At 39.1% G+C, this 17,405-nt stretch overlaps 1 protein-coding gene across 2 annotated transcripts in view; it reads right to left on the bottom strand.

The window, feature by feature from the left end:
- Window positions 1-723: 723 nt before the first annotated feature.
- The window catches only part of LOC136751452 (interferon alpha/beta receptor 1a), a 43,303-nt gene continuing 26,621 nt past the window's right edge, over window positions 724-17,405 (bottom strand). For both annotated transcript variants that reach the window (XM_066707076.1, XM_066707077.1), the window contains 3 exons: window positions 11,313-11,475; window positions 10,609-10,766; window positions 724-2,046 (listed from right to left, as the gene is read on the bottom strand). In XM_066707076.1, coding sequence (XP_066563173.1) covers window positions 1,726-2,046; window positions 10,609-10,766; window positions 11,313-11,475 — 642 coding nt within the window. In that variant the 3' untranslated portion in view covers window positions 724-1,725. The remainder of the gene's footprint in view (window positions 2,047-10,608; window positions 10,767-11,312; window positions 11,476-17,405) is intronic.

Raw genomic sequence — 17,405 nt, 5'->3', positions numbered from 1 at the left:
AGACATGATCTGCCTCGTCTAAACCCATGTTGACTATCTCCAAGAATATGGTTTTCATTAAGATGCTCCTCTATTTTCTGGCTAATCACTTTTTCCAACATTTTACAGGTGATGCAGGTGAGACTGGTCTGTAATTTCCTGGCTCAGTTTTGTCCCCTTTCTTGTGGATTGGTATGACATTTGCTGTCTTCCAGTCAGTTGGCACATCCCCTGTTCTAAGTGTCATTTGGAATAATCGAGTTAGCGGCCTATAAATAATTTCCTGTACTGTTGTACTGTTGGAAATATCCCATATAGCCCAGGTGTTTTGTTTGTTTTTAATTCTGCTAGTCCCTTTAGTACCTCCTCCTCATTTATCCTGATCTCTCTTAGGGTTTGACTGGACTGATTGTCAACCTGTGGCATGTCATCTGTTTTTTTATTTTGTAAAAACCTCTGTGAAACACTCATTTAGAATATTTGCCACATCTTGTTCGTTTTCCAAGATACCTCAATTTTTGTTCTGCAACTGTTTTAAAAGAAGAAGGCATCTTCAAGGTGACTTCCAGAGGTTTACAATTCCATGTAATATACACAAGCGGTTGTACACCTCGCATAAAAAGATAAATAAGGTTTCTTACCTATTCATTTAAAACCTTACAATATAGATTATTTAAGGAAAAATAGTAACATTTTAACTGACATCAGTATTTGGCATTGTTGAAAAAGTTCAAAATGCAAAGCTTGTCTTCCTATTATGTACATTTATTTTGTGTTTGCATTGTCCAGCAGTCTCCAGTTTTAAAATATAAAGCATTTAAAATGTCTACCATTCTACAATTAGCCACTTCATTAGGACCCCATTACCTGAGATTCATTACCACAATCAACCAGAGAAAAATGTGGTCCATGTGATACCTGGATCACTGTAAAGTACCTTTTAAAACAGAGAAAGATAGACAGTAATAACTGTAGATTTACTGGTTAAGAGACTGAGTGTATACACAATGGCAAAAAAGTACAAGAATACCTAAGAGACAACTGTTAGATATAATAAAGTTTAGAGCCTCATCAAATGATAAAGTGCCTAAAAGGTCACAATATGATTTAACAGAAGAAAGATCTCAAATAGTGCTAAACAGACTGTTGTGATTAATGGGAGATATGGGACACAGAAGAGAAAGGAAAATAGTTATGAATGGAGACCTTTGTGTGACTTTCTATATTCTATAAGAATTAAATCAGTGAAAGAAAACAGCCTGTACACCTTTGCAATGCCCACAGAAGTGTGTATACAGTCATTCAGACTTGTCTAGCACATTGTGAATACTATCTTGCACATGACAGCTGTTTCTTGTTTCAGGATCTGAAATATTCCCATTCAACTTCCCTTTTAAAATGTCAAAATTACAGTTACGTCATGTGAGATTCAAACTCCATCTTCATTGCCACTCCACCTGCTAGACACAACCAGCTAAGGTTAGGAATACCAATCTGAAAAGTTTTACACTTTATAAGACATGGTTTGTAGACGAATCCAGTGTGGCTCATTGTCACCCAACCCAAATAGGTATTATTCTACACATGGTTTAGGAACATAGAGTGGTGACTTATTGAGCTGCCCCACCAGGCAGCCATCTCTGCTAACAGTCAATGTAATTCAAAATAATTATCAGAATCTTTTTGTTTCAGGAGCTAGAACATTCCTTTGGGCATTGAGACGCACATGTACAAACAGTGGATGTGTCACAACGATACACACAGGGAAGGCCTGGAATTCTCCAGGAGGCTGGCATTTTCACCTTTCCTGAAATATTCATTTTGAAGCTCCTGTTGCCATGAGGAACAAGATCCACCAGAGCCTTCCTCACTGCAGTAAAACCCAGAGTCACCACTGTCCTGCTGGTTGTGTGGGACAATCTCCATTTCCAAGGGAAGTTGGATCTGCAGGGAGATTTCCAGGATCTCTTCTGGAATCACGTTGAGTTTCTCACAGCACAGCTCCACCTGCGACTCCACTGTCAGCAGCCTAGGGTAGTCTGAGCTGGGAGAGACTTCGTACAGAAACTGGGGAGGAACAAAGGAAGGTGATACATAGTTTATAGGATTTATATAACACTAGTACACATTCAGCACCAGTTTTTGAACTTGGCTTGGTAAAGGTTTCCCCTTTTAATCAGGAGACATCATTTGGGGACTTTGTTAACACTGACTTGTGATTTCATCATCTTTCAACTGTCCTCCAGTTAAGTGTAAGTAGCCGTTGGCTACATTTGTTACCTCAAGTAATGAAAAATATTCCACATGCACAAACTTTATTATTCATACTGTACAGTAGTAATACCAATTGCTGAGTGCCATTACAATTTGAAAACTAATTTGAAAACATGTAGAAGAATCTGCTTGCTGAGAAGCAGCACAAATGCTCCTTGATGCATGATGTAATGTCGTTATAAGATGAATATTAGTAGGGAGGTTGAACGTTCCCTAACAGTGTTTATCACAGGTTTCAAGCATTTACATGTGCCATTTTCAAATTACTATTAAGAAAAAATAAAAGAACCATCCGATCCAAATACTACATAGATTAGTAATACATAACCTATCAAATACAGTAACGAAAACTGTGTGTCCAAACTAAAGCCTTGAAAAGCCTGCCTCTCCTATTGAGTGACAGGGAGCAGCGCCTCTCAGGGCACAGCGGCACCGAGATTTCCGGTCCCTTCCCTTCTCTAAAAGCTCAAGCCCAAATGGTAATTTCAAGCACACCCCTAATGAAGGTGTCATTTGATAAGTTACATCCCCACCAATAATATATTATGAGCCTTTTTGTACCTGAAGTCAGGAAGTTAGAAAAAAATGTTTGTTTACTTGAACACATGTGCTGCTAGTCTGAACATAAAATGCCTGTCGCCACTCATGTGGAAGCTGGCCGTACTCCTCTACTTTCAATTTTTATACAGACTTAAGCCTAACTTTTTGGCCTCTAATTCACAAGGTTTTAAACACAATATACGCCGTATATTTCTGGGGAAAAAAGAAATTCAAACACGAACCGCCATTTCCCCTTAGCAGGAGCACGCGTGTATTCCAGCATTCCATTCTGTAATAAGCGATGATGACACAAGAACATAACATTTACAAATGAGAGGAGGCCATTCGACCCATTGTGCTCGTTTGGTATCCATTAATAACTATAGTGGATGTTTTACCTTGCACTTCATCTGCCAGGTGAAAATTATTTAAGTCCCTTTGAATAGCCTGTGCTGCTGAGATTGTATCTGCTGAGCCACCTATTTTAGTATCATCTGCAAATTTGACAAGTTTGTTAACTATCCCAGAGTCTGGATCATTAATATAGATTAGAAACAGCAAAGGCCCTAATACTGATCCCTGTGGAACTCCACTAAAAACCTCACTCCAGTTAGAAGCAACTCCTCTTATCGACACCCTCTGTTTCCTGTACATCAACCAGTTCATAATCCATCTACTTACAATACCCTGAATGCCTACAGCTTCCAATTTGAGGATCAGTCTTATCATATATCATATCATATGCTTTCACGTGATCTACAGCTGCAGTTGCATGTTCAAAAAACTCCAATAAATTAGTAAGACATGATGTGCCTTGTCTAAACCCATGTTGACTATCTCCAAGAATATGGTTTTCATTAAGATGCTCCTCTATTTTCTGTCTAATCATTTTCTCCAACATTTTACAGGTGATGCAGGTGAGACTGATTGGTCTGTAATTTCCTGGCTCAGTTTTGTCCCCTTTCTTGTGGATTGGTATGACATTTGCTGTCTTCCAGTCAGTTGGCACATCCCCTGTTCTAAGTGTCATTTGAAATATTTGAGTTAGCTGCCTAAAAATAATTTAAAGTACTGTTGGAAATATACCATCTGGCCCAGGTGATTTGTTTGTTTTTAATTCTGCTAGTCCCTTTAGTACCTCCTCCTCATTTATCCTGATCTCTCTTAGGGTTTGACTGGACTGATTGTCAACCTGTGGCATGTCATCTGTTTTTTCTTTTGTAAAAACCTCTGTGAAATACTCATTGAGAACATTTGCCACATCTTGTTCATTTTCCAAGATAATTCAATTTTTGTCCTTTAGCTGTTTCACTTCCTCCTTTATTGACCTCTTGCTGTTATAGTATTGAAAATAAGCTCTTTGCATTAGTTTTAGCTCCAAGAGCTGTTTCTTTCTTTCCTTCTTTGCTTTCCTAATCCCTTTCTTGATCTCTTTGCAGTTCAACATATTCTCGCAGACCTGCAGGTTTGACTGGAATCTTAATGTTGTATGTCTCATTTCCTCTTTTAAAGTGTCAATGCATGCTTGTTGTTGTTGTTGCATATGACTGTGGGAGTCATTTGAAGTGTGCATTTTTATTATTGCCTATATTATGATAAAAATGCATGAATGTATGACAGACAGTAAACTAATAAACTGATTCCTAGTTGTGGATTTGTCTTTCTTTTATTTAATATCTGTTTTGTTAAAAACCAAAGCCAATAGCGCAGGTGTATAACTGATATGGGTGGTTGCTGTGAGCTATTAAAGTATGTTCAGTAGAAGAGCAGAATTAGAGGTGTCAGGATTCACAGTGCCGTTTGCAAGAATCGTGCATGACTTGGGAGATGGCGAGGCTATAGATGCAGGTGCAGGAAGCCCAGAGAACCATTTGCTTAATTTGCAAAATGTGGATTCTGTAGTTGACGGGATATGAAAAGAGATGAGGAAAGTAAACTACTTGACCTCAGAATGTAAAGCTCTGGCAGATGAAAGAGACTGCATAGACACAGAGAGGAAAGAGAGTGGGGTTCGGTTGTATGAGGCTGAGGTGAAGATAATTATACTGAAAAAATAGAGAACAGTTTCAGGGTTAAATGAAGAGGTACTGTTCTGGCAGGGCGAGTATGAAGAAGTGAAGGGAGAGTTGGACAAGTTCTTAGAGAACAAGACCGAAACACATGTAGAAAATAGATTTTCTTACAGAAAATGAATGGACTCTCTGCACAGATGGGACAACAAAAATAGGTCAAGTATATTTTATGGATGGTACATGGATGTATTTAGGACTCGGAACAGGCATTAGGCTCTGCTCAGTGTACATTTGATAATGTCAGAGAAATGGTTCAGGACATAGTCAGAAGTGGGGTGTGTGACTTGAATGTACATTTGTGTGAGTGAAATGATCACAACAATTACAAATCTTGTGGGGGACAGAGCTGCATCTGTCTCCGTACAGATCAGATATTCTTCCAGAGATCGTTGAAGACTTTGAATAGCACAGTGAGGCTGATTAGGCTATGCTTAGACTTTTACATGAGCTTTTCTGTGGATTGCATTTAGTTTATGGTTTGGCCTACTAGGTTGATGTAACCCTTCTATTTGAGAGAGGAAATGGTGGAGACAAAGTAGTTAGTTTGTGCTTACATAGGGTATACAAAACAGTAGGAGAAAGTGGTTGACAGTCAGGTTGATCAGAACTGTATGCAAGGCAGTGCAGGAAAGAGGCTGTGAAAAAAGTGGAAAACCAGTGCAATTTAAGACAGTTCTGTTTAGGATAAATCTGAATTTGTGCCACTGGTACCATTCAAAGGTTACGTTTTTCAATGCAGCTGTTTTTTTTTAACCTGCACTCTGATTTGCTGGAATTCAGTAGAGAAATTGGTGGAAGCTGTTTATGCTGATTTAAATGTTAGACAGTACTTGGCAGAACTCGGCAAACTGAGGACCAGCAAACTGAGGACCAACTAACATTGGCCAAAATGGTTTGATAGAAGTATGCAAAATAATAGAGAAAATGTTGTATAGCGCATACAAAAGGGATGGAGACAAAACAAAATACAAAGAATATGTTGAGCTGCAAAGAGATCTTAAGAAAGGGATCAGGAAAGCAAAGAGGGAAATAGAAAGAAACATAGCTCTTGGAGCTAAAACTAATGCAAAGAGCTTTTTTCAATACTACAACAGCAAGAGTTCAATAATGGAGGAAGTGAAACAGATAAAGGGCACAAATAGAAGTATCTTGTAAAACGAACAAGATGTGGCAAATGTTCTAAACTAGTATTTCGGAGGTTTTTACAAAAGAAAAACGGATAACATGCCACAGGTTAACAACCACTCTAGTCAAACCCTAATAGAGATCAGGATAAATGAGGAGGAGGTACTAAAGGGACTAGCAGAATTAAAAACAAACAAATCACCTGGGCCAGGTGATATATTTCCAATAGTACTTAAAGAAATGAGGGAAAATATTTTTAGGCCGCTAACTCAATTATTCCAAATGACACTTAGAACAGGGGATGTGCCAACTGACTGGAAGACAGCAAATGTCATACCAATCCACAAGAAAGGGGACAAAACTGAGCCAGGAAATTACAGACCAATCAGTCTCACCTGCATCACCTGTAAAATGTTGGAAAAAATGATTAGACAGAAAATAGAGGAGCATCTCAATGAAAAACATATTCTTGGAGATAGTCAACATGGGTTTAGATGAGACAGATCATGTCTTACTAATTTATTGGAGTTTTCTGAACATGCAACTGCAGCTGTAGATCACGTGAAAGCATATGATATGATATACTTAGATTTTCAAAAAGCTTTTGATAAGGTTCCACACCAAAGACTGATCCTCAAGTTGGAAGCTGTAGGCATTCAGGCTAATGTAAGTAGATGGATTATGAACTGGTTGATGTATAGGAAACAGAGGGTGTCGATTAAAGGAGTTGCTTCTAATAGGAATGAGGTGGTTAGTGGAGTTTCACAGGGATCAGTATTAGGACTTTTGCTTTTCCTTATCTATATTAATGATCTTGACTCTGGGATAGTTAACAAATTTGTCAAATTTGCAGATGATACTAAAATAGGTGGCATTCAAGATGGAAAACAGCAGACACTTCTTCACACAGAGTAGTCACAATCTGGAACAAACTCACCAGCAATGTGGTTGAAGCTGAAAGTTTGGGAACATTTGAAAATAGACTGGATAGGATCCTTGGATCACTTCGTTATTAATGGACACCAAATGAGCACGATGGGTCGAATGGCCTCCTCTCATTTGTAAACTGTATGTTCTTCTTATGTTCTAGGGCAGTTCATTTGTAAAATTGTGACAGAGCCTCTTTTGAGAGTTTTGTCAAGGAAAGGAGCATGTTCTTGAGATGAATGACAGGTATCAGGAACTTGTCCGCAAACCGAAGGCATGGTCAGACGGCCAGAGTTTTGTTAGAGATGTTAAATTGTTCGAAGATGTAGAAGTGAGTGTGGAGCCTGTCCTTCAGAAACTTACAGAGGAGACAACTGCAGATTGTGACAGCATGACTGTGCAGGTAGTGGAGTTAAGTCCAGCTAGTCTTGTTAAAGTGTGCTGCAGGATGTTAGCTGATCACCTAGAGCAGGAGTTCCCAAAGTGCAGCCCTCAAGGATGTTTGGTGCGGCCCCCCAAAGCAAACCTTCAACCCCCACTTTTCTGAACCTTTACTATATTTTCACACATTCTGAACATTTTCTGTTACAAAATGCACATGTAATTTGGGCGAAAAATAAAACAACAATTACAATTGAATAAATGTTCCCTAACATAATGTATAGGAAATAAAAAGGTATGATTTGGGACATATTTAGTTTTCATTGGTGGTTAATTTTCTACTGTGGCACCCCCATCCCATGCAACCTCTGGAAATTGGCCCTCCATCACCAGACATTGGGAAGCCCTGACCTAGAGCATGGGTGGTATGCTGAGGTATCAGCAGAGCTGCACAGTAAGCTGCAATCCGCTCCAAAAACCAATGCCAGTTGTAAGAGCGATTTGGGGATTTTTTACCGGTTGTGGAGAGAGAAGACAAGAGTGACAGGAAATGCTATTTGCGATATGACAGAACTGGATAGAAAGGATAGAAACTTAATAAACTTACTAAGATACTTGTCTGAGATATTGTAACATGACTCCTTCAGGATTCCAGTATGTGAAGAAGGCATCTGGTGGCTTGAGTTTCCACAAAATGCATTTAAGGTGCATCATTTTATACCCATGTAGCTTCCCATGTTTACCTATTTCTGCCATCACAAACAATGCTACTTCAAGTAAAGCGGACATGTTTTTCTATTAAAACCCTTCTGAAAGTTATCATACTGAGCACAGTTCCGTTTACATGATTCAAACATTGTAATATATATTCATGCATTAGACCAAGGTTAAAGTGAAAGTGGACAATGTCTGAAATGCCTGAAACACTTGCAATTCCTGTTTAGCTAGTGAAATTACTTAAGCACTAATCAAAAAAGTCAGTACAGTGTTAATTCATGTTGTGAAAGTAGGTTTTTAGGTGTAGTGGGCTTAACACTCTACTGTGCTGGAGGGGCTACGGCTCCTGTGGTGCGCGATTCGAATCCTGAGCAGTGAACTCCGGCTACGCTTGCTAATAGCACTTTGTCTGGTACATGTTTCTAATTAGTATATTTTGTGGCAGCATTTGGTTTTTGTTTAATGACAACACAACACAAAGAAATATATCAGACTTTGAACTGCATTTAACAGCATTTTTAGAACGATTCGCAGGAGTCACATAGTTTCAGTTCCTATCCAGTTCTGTACAACGAGGTTACCCATAAGAACTACAAATGGTCTTGGACTACATTTTTTTTTTTCATGTGGCAGCAATACGCTTCTGTAGAAAACAGCCTTTCTTTGTGCCTGCAATAATTTTTCTTGGTACTTGATCACGTTACAGTAATGCACTGCAAACATATTGCAATTCTCCTGGCAATAGATACGCAGTTTTAACAGGACACTATGATAACCAATAGTAAACTAATTTATTGATCAGTTCAAAAAATGAACTTGTGTTGCAGTTCACGCTACTTAACTGAAAATAAATATGCACTGAATATAATATTACACATTATATTTTACTTCGTCTAATTTAATTACTATACTGTAGGAACATTTTCTTGTATTGCATAAATCAGTATTTGTGTTGCAATACTAACAACACTGCGAAGTCCACGCTTACAGCTGTATGGTGCCAGTGCGCACACAGCGCACAGTCGCAGCTCAGCGGTGCTCAGTCTGTGTGAATGGTGGCGGCTGTGGTAGTGGAATGCACAGGTCAGTGTGTCTTCTTTGCTGCGACATTCCAATCTGAACACTTAGAGCGGCTGCACGGAGCTGCGTTTCGGTGCCATTTCTCGCCAAACACTGGACATGCACCATTTGATGATATTTTGTGGTGTAGTTCACACAAATCGATAAAAATGCATCAACTATCACATCCAAACATTAGGCAAGGGTCTTGTACTATGATAAATGTGGTGGTTATTAATATTTTTACTTTTTTGAAACATCATTTTAATGATGCTAGGTAAAGAAAATCCAAGATGGAAGATTTGACATTTATTAGGTTTAAAGTCACAATTTCGTTTTTTTGGAATTGCACATATCTAAATTAAAGCATAATCTAACTATTTAAGTGTATAACAGCTTTAATTATTTTTTGGTGGTTCTTTCTTCAACTTATAAATATAACCGCTATCAAGGACAGGTTTACTGTTTGGTATTAGCGGGTGGGTCAAATTATAGATTGTCACACACAGATTAACAGAATTGAACCTTCTTAGTACTGAACAGACAAAACTATGGCTGGGATTAAAGCAAAACTTTGATCCACCTGCTAATAGAAAACTACAGAACTGTACTTAGTTGCGGCTTCATTTTTAGTAAGATGCCACTTTCTTCTAATCATAAATGTAACTGCTATGATGAACAAGTTTGTAGTTTGCTATTAGCGGGTGGGTCAATATTTTGATTTAATCTGGCCCTAAATCTGCAAAAATATGCAAAATCATCCATGGTTGTGGCAAAGTCAACCTGAAGTACTAGTTCAAGGTCACCAATGATGAATTAAGAAAAGGAGATAAGAGACTTCTTTACATAGAGCATTATAGATTCATGGAATAAACTGGATAAGGGGCGTCTGCCAAGAAATAAAAATAATAATAATAATGGAATAAACTGCCTAGACACTATGTTGATTCATGTAGCTACTTGCAACCAAACCAAACAAATAAGTGAATGGTTATACTTGCAATCTTTAGTGCTATTTTTAACTGAGCTTACAAGTCTCTAATAATTAAGTCTACAGGTAAAGACTTTTTAATCCCTTTTCAGGGAGGTGCAATTTAAACTCTGATACCAGCGTTTCCCCCCAAAGTTATGCCTAAGCAGGGCGGTCTGGTACCGAATTGTTGATAGTGGAGGGGGGGTTCTTGGCGATCGTCTAGCAGGGGTTGGGCGGATGTAGTCATAGCGGACGAAAGCGTGGGAGACGGTTAGTCGTAGCGAACAAGAGTGGGGTGCACATATTTGTTTTCTTGTGTTGTTCAAGGGTGGCAGCTCGTGAGCTTGAGGGGGTGGGACCCCAGTATAATGGTAGGGGGAACGCTGGATACTGCAGTAAAAAGGAAATCAAAGCATACAACATACAGCAATTCCATTACAACTGCTAAGATATTACTAAATTACTTTTTATTGAGAATTAGAGTACTGAGCAGTATGTTGTTACATGCTTTGTATCCAAATACATTGAAGAGTGAATTTGCCCAATATGAAAGGGTCTTACCTCTTGTATGTTTGCTGGAGGCTTATATGATGGGAAGAATGTGTACTTCACCATTCTGTAGCATTTGTACAAAATGAAGGAGGTGAGCAAGATGCCAGAAACAGAAAGTGCTGAAGACATTAAGAAGGTTAGTGCAAGTAGCCAGACAGGGGTTGTACCTGGAAAGACAAGACAAGACAAGGCAACAGTCAAGGTCTCTATTTTATTATTTTTAGGATTTATCTGATGTCATTTACTAAGAGTAGTTTGTACAATTTGTATAACTTAGGTGTCTCTAGGCCTGGTCCTATAAAGCCTCAAACTAGGAGAGTTTGTAGATTCCCCTTAATTACTTAAAGTCTGATATATTAAACAGGTGTTTTATAAAATAATTTGAAACTAAAAACAGAATATCATTCCTATTTCATTGGTTTCTCTGACTGCAACACTGAAAATATCTTGACATTACTAAAAAAAAATATTGGTGCACCTTTTTGACTGACTGCAGAACTGGGTTAATAACATACAACATGTGCCCATAAAATGAAAGGTGGAGAGGTTGAATGATTTCGTCATATTCATGTGGAAGGTAAATTTAATTTTCAGTGCACACTGCTAGGTCAGTTCTAAAGAGACTGGACACAATTTTTAATTTTTGATTGAAAGTAATGTTTCAACATGTTTACAAAATAAAGGCAAGTAGGTCAAGATAACAGAATCTGTACCGTCATCTGTAGTCTGGCGACACAGAACTGGAGTAAACGGGCTTTTCTTCTCATAGTATGCACTGAGGGCCTGGACTCTGACACAATACACTGTCCAGGGTTTAAGCTTGCTTAAAGTTATCACATTATTTTCTGACTCAATCGCCTTGCAATTTTCAGATTTCTGAAAGGAAAAAAAAAAAACAAATTCCATTTAAGAAAAGATGGACAAGATCATTTATATCTAAAACTTGGCAAATACTCAAACCACTGAAGAAAAACATATGATTGAAAATATTTAAAACTAATAGGAGAACACTACATTACATGCAATAAAAACAGACTGAGACAGGAACCAATTGGCTTAATTAAGAATTTTTTTTACATTATTATTAATTTCATACATAAACAGCATTTTAACCTGCAATCTTTTACAATAATTTCTAAATTCTATGCTTCCCAATCACAAGAAAAATAAACATAAATAAGATACTGATCTGATATTGCATTCTTAATATTTATTTTAAGCTAAGACTTTACAAAAGCATGTTATTTTGAGAAAGAGGATACTACCCAAAGCAGGGTGGGACAATATTGTTAGCATGGGAACTCAGTGAACACATTTGTCTAGAACATAAGAACATAAGAAAGTTTACAAACGGGAGGAGGCCATTCGACCCATCGTGCTCGTTTTGTGTCCATTAATAATGGAGTGATCCAAGGATCCTATCCTATTTTGAAATGTTCCCAAACTTTCAGCATCTACCACATTGCTGGGGAGTTTGTTCCAGATTGTGACGACTCTCTGTGTGAAGAAGTGTCTCCTGTTTTCCGTTTTGAATGCCTTGAAGCCCAATTTCCATTCGTGTCCCCGGGTGCGTGTGTCCCTGCTGATCTGGAAAAGCTCCTCTGGTTTGATGTGGTCGATGTCCTTCATGATTTTGAAGACCTGGATCGAGTCCCCACATAGTCTCCTAAGTTCCAGGGTGAAAAGGTTCAGTTCCCTCAGTCTCTCCAAGTAGGACATTCCCAAAAGTAGAAACCAGGACACATTGAAACAATATATAAAACAAATTACATCACTTAAAATTTCTCCTAGTTTATTTTGTTTACCAGCGCATCGTAAATAACTGTGTTACTTCTCCCTAAATCACGATCCAATTAACATTGACAATATAGATTAATTTAAGTATCCTACATATTTGCCCTTATTATTTATCTGTGGGAGAATTAACTGCATTGCATTTTTAAATACCGTGTGCTGGGTTTAAATCTGTCCCGTGTAGTCACTACATGTCTATATATCATGAAATATACAGTATGACAGTCACAGCCAGTTTCTTAAGCAAAACTCATACATGTGTATATAAATACGGCTACAACACTCTGGGATCCTTAACATACTGTAACAGTTTTCACAAATTCAGTGTTAGCATGTTTTCTCTGTATACCTGCAGCTTTATCAATGTCGCGAAATAAAAGTGTCACATCAATAACATCGCGGGGCATCAGCTTTTAATGTGAATGGGATTCCTTTAAAAAAACACCTTTGACACCGTAATGAATGGATCAGTTGTATTAAATCGCTAAGCTTTGTAAGGTTGTATGGTTTGTATTTCTGCAGTCAGTAAATGTTCTATATTTGGATTACCATTAACATATAGTTAAAGCGATAACGGGGGATTAAAAATATAATTTAAATATACGATTCTTCATGCGATTGAACTCATAAAAATAAGCCTCTGTTTTAAACATTTTAATAGTTTTAAGATAGTGTAAACAGGGGGAAGCTAAAAACCGTGACATTTAAATAATTTTGAGATAATTTACAAGACATCGGGACATTTAATTTAAATCCAGGACGAATATTTCATGTTTGCGGGTAGTTAAAACAAAAAAAGCAATGTATTTCGTCAGAGCACATTGTATTGCAGTCCGATGCAGTCCTTTCTCCAGCAGGATTTTCGCAATCTTTTCAAACACTCTTAAATGTCTTTCTGTGCCAAGCAATTAATCCTGTGTGTCACTTTTCCACCGTGCATTAACAACTGTTCCAGATGAATCGTTTTCCCAAGGTAAACACACATATTCCTTCTTGTGAAAAGTTTCTACCGCATCTCTCGCATCGAGAGCGGCCGCCATTACTGTAGTTACAATTTCAGAATGCAGACGCGCTGCTTCAGACTGCGTCAGGACGTCACAGTACGTGCCGCAGACCAGTTTGGGACTCAGCCAATGCGATATACGAAACTCTGCCTCCTGAAACTAGTTCATGCACAGGCGGAGGTGCAGCTGAGCCCTAGTGGAAACCCCACGGCACGGCCACGCTGAGGTGCAGCTAAACGTGGCTAGTGGAAACGGGGCATAAGAGACAAAAAGGGGGCAGGGACCTGCACACCAACAGTGAAACTGAAGCACAGGGCCAGGGTCTACTGAATGCAAATAAACTGAAAAAGGGGTCAGGCAAACAGAGGCCTGCACATCACCACAATATAAGCCATGAGTGGGTCAAAGGTCACGTTCTAATGTAAAGAAAACAATCACATAAGGGGGAGCAAGGACCAACAGGCACCTGCACAACGTCAATCAATAGCATCAGGAGCAGGGCTGTCAGACCAGGCTCTACTGGGAACACAGTAAACAAACAGATCAATTAGGGGCCAGGAGCAATAGATTCCTACACACCATCCAGATATGGACACAGGAGCAGGGTCAAAAGCCAAGCTCCACAGAGATGTAAACTATCATACACTGAGTGAGGCATAGGGAGCCAAAACTTCTAAGTACTTCTCATGTACATAAATACAATGAGTTTAAGGCAGCAATAAATAATGCCCTGGGCTCTGGCAATGGAAATTGAGGGCACTATTCTAGGAATAGATATACACTGTGAGGCTGGGGCAATAGTAAACACAAACAATAATCAGATACAATGGATTAATGCTCATACCAATCCATAGGCATTATACACATTTACAGGCAGTGCTTTTATGTCTGTTATGTGACACCTCTCACCCATCAATGGCCAGATACTCCACAATGTATTGATTGTTACCAATTTCCCAAAGTTTGGGCCACTCAAAAACAAGATTGTGTGCTTGCTTTGCATTCCACCCATACAGGTTACAGGCCCCACATAAACATAAACATAAACATAAACATAGGCAAGCTCATAAACAATATGGAATTAATCCTGAGGCCTTAACAGCAGTTAAAGGCATAATTCACCAGCTTCAAGAAAGTGATATAGTCCGACCAACATCTTCAACTATTAATTCCCCTATCTCCCTGTGCATAAACCCGATGATTCCTGGTGTCTCACCAATGATTATACACATCTTAATAAAGTTACACCATGCCTTCATTCTATTGAAGCTACCCCTAACACTATACTGAATGGTTTACAGTCTAATCGTGTTGTTTTCACTGTATTAGACATTAGTACTGGGTTTTGGAGCTTACCTGTGCACCCAGATTCGCAAGACAAATTTGCACTCACTGTTGGAGATGAACAATATAAATGGAATTGACTTCCACAGGGATTTCACAAAAGCCCTGCAATTTTTCACAAAGCTATGTCTGAGGCATTAGAGAATATATATCTAAGACAAGTAGTTTTCTAATGCTTAATTCTGATAAGACAGAAGTCCTAATTTTAGGAGACTGTTCATCATACACTGACTAAACTGAGAAATTATAACTTTAATTTCTACCGTAAGGAGATGGTATGAAACCTGGGTGTCATCTGTGACTATAATCTATCCTTTGAATAACACGTTCAGAATGTGTCGAGATCTTCCTTCCTCCAGCTTATGCCCTGTTTCCACTGGCTTAAGCATCTGGACATATCCAGGTTTTGTGGATGGTTAACTATCTGCTGCCAGACGTGGCCGTAAGCGTCCGTCATGCCCACTAAGGAAATACTTTGCTTTCAGCAGCGGAGATGTGTGCTTGACTTGTAGTAGACAGACAGGATGAGATCAGCTACATTATGTTGGAAGAGATAATCTCAAGTACTGAGTGGGATCACTAAGAAATTACAGTTTTATTATAGCACCATGGAGTGAAATCCACATACATAAACAATTACTGCTTACAGTTAATATCCAAGTGTATTAAAAACTTGCCGAACACAGATTTCACAGGACCCGGTGCAGTGCCGTGATTAGTTAAAAATAAACTGAAGGATAATAATTGGAGCGATAGCAGCCAATTTTATTAATATTTTATGAACAACTGGACGGTGTTTCAGGCTGTCATTTTTTTGAATGGTGTGCAGGTCTGTTGTATAACAGCCCCACAGAGACGATCAGTATGAAGGCGAACACAATTTAGTTAACGTGTGCCCATTGACAAGTTAAATGAATGAATAAATCAATACAGCAGATCTGGGTTTCCCTCTAAAACATTAAGGACTGGTTTAATAAATGCGTCCATAAGTCCATAAATACCATGACTGAAATTATAACCTGCTATATTGTAGCTGCTGTTACTGTATTATTAATTGTGAAACGTTCGTGTGTATTTTGTTTCAGCTGTAACTTGCCCTGGTTAATAACATGGCAAAAAGTGTAATTTGCAGTTACAAATCTGTAGTAAGAGTAATAAGTTAAAATGCATATCTACTAGTACATATCTTGATGATGATTACAATAATAACAATAACAATAATAAATAGCAAATATGTACTGTTGCACATGGAAACGTCTTACAGTAACGTAATACTGTATAAAAGACACCTGTCCACAGCAATCAATCAATCAGATTCCAAACTCTCCACCATGGCCAAGACCAAAGAGCTGTCCAAGGATGTCAGGGACAAGATTGTAGACCTACACAAGGCTGGAATGGGCTACAAGACCATCGCCAAGCAGCTTGATGAGAAGGTGACAACAGTTGCTGCGATAATTCGCAAATGGAAGAAACACAAAATAACTGTCAGTCTCCCTCAGTCTGGGGCTCCATGCAAGATCTCACCTCATGGAGTTTCAATGATCATGAGAACGGTGAGGAATCAGCCCAGAACTACACGGGAGGATCTTGTTAATGATCTCAAGGCAGCTGGGACCATAGTCACCAAGAAAACAATTGGTAACACACCCGCAAGGTCCCCCTGCTCAAGAAAGCACATGGACAGGCCCGTCTGAAGTTTGCCAATGAACATCTGAATGATTCAGAGGAGAACTGGGTGAAAGTGTTGTGGTCAGATGAGACCAATATCGAGCTCTTTGGCATCAACTCAACTCGCCGTGTTTGGAGGAGGAGGAATGACCCCAAGAACACCATCCCCACCGTCAATCATGGAGGTGGAAACATTATGCTTTGGGGGTGTTTTTCTGCTAAGGGCACAGGACAACTACACCACATCAAAGGGACGATGGATGGGGCCATGTACCGTCAAATCTTGGGTGAGAACCTCCTTCCCTCAGTCAGGGCATTGAAAATGGGTCGTGGATGGGTATTCCAGCATGACAATGACCCAAAACACACAGCCAAGGCAACAAAGGAGTGGCTCAAGAAGACGCACATTAAGGTCTTGGAGTGGCCTAGCCAGTGTCCAGGCCTTAATCCCATAGAAAATCTGTGGAGGGAGATGAAGGTTCGAGTTGCCAAACGTCAGCCTCGAAACCTTAATGACTTGGAGAGGATCTGCAAAGAGGAGTGGGACAAAATCCCTCCTGAGATGTGTGCAAACCTTGTGGCCAACTACAAGAAACGTCTGACCTCTGTGATTGCCAACAAAGGTTTTGCCACCAAGTACTAAGTCGAAGGGGTCAAATACTTATTTCACTCATTAACATGCAAATCAATTTATAACTTTTTTGAAATGCGTTTTTCTGGATTTTGTTGTTGTTATTCTGTCTCTCACTGTTAAAATACACCTACCATTAAAATTATAGACTGATCATTTCTTTGTCAGTGGGCAGACGTACAAAATCAGCAGGGGATCAAATACTTTTTTCCCCTCACTGTAGGTCCGGCTCGCTGCACAGGCAGAAGGAGGTGAGTCCGCGCTGAATCTGGTCCCAGATGTTCCACTGAATGGGAGCCAGAATGCAGGAGGGAGACAGGATAGATTCCGTGGACTGCGGGGCAGGAGAGGAGTCGAACTAG

Source organism: Amia ocellicauda, chromosome 6 (assembly GCF_036373705.1).
Source record: "Amia ocellicauda isolate fAmiCal2 chromosome 6, fAmiCal2.hap1, whole genome shotgun sequence".
Lineage (NCBI taxonomy): Eukaryota > Metazoa > Chordata > Actinopteri > Amiiformes > Amiidae > Amia > Amia ocellicauda.
This window is presented reverse-complemented; position numbering and strand designations above follow the sequence as displayed.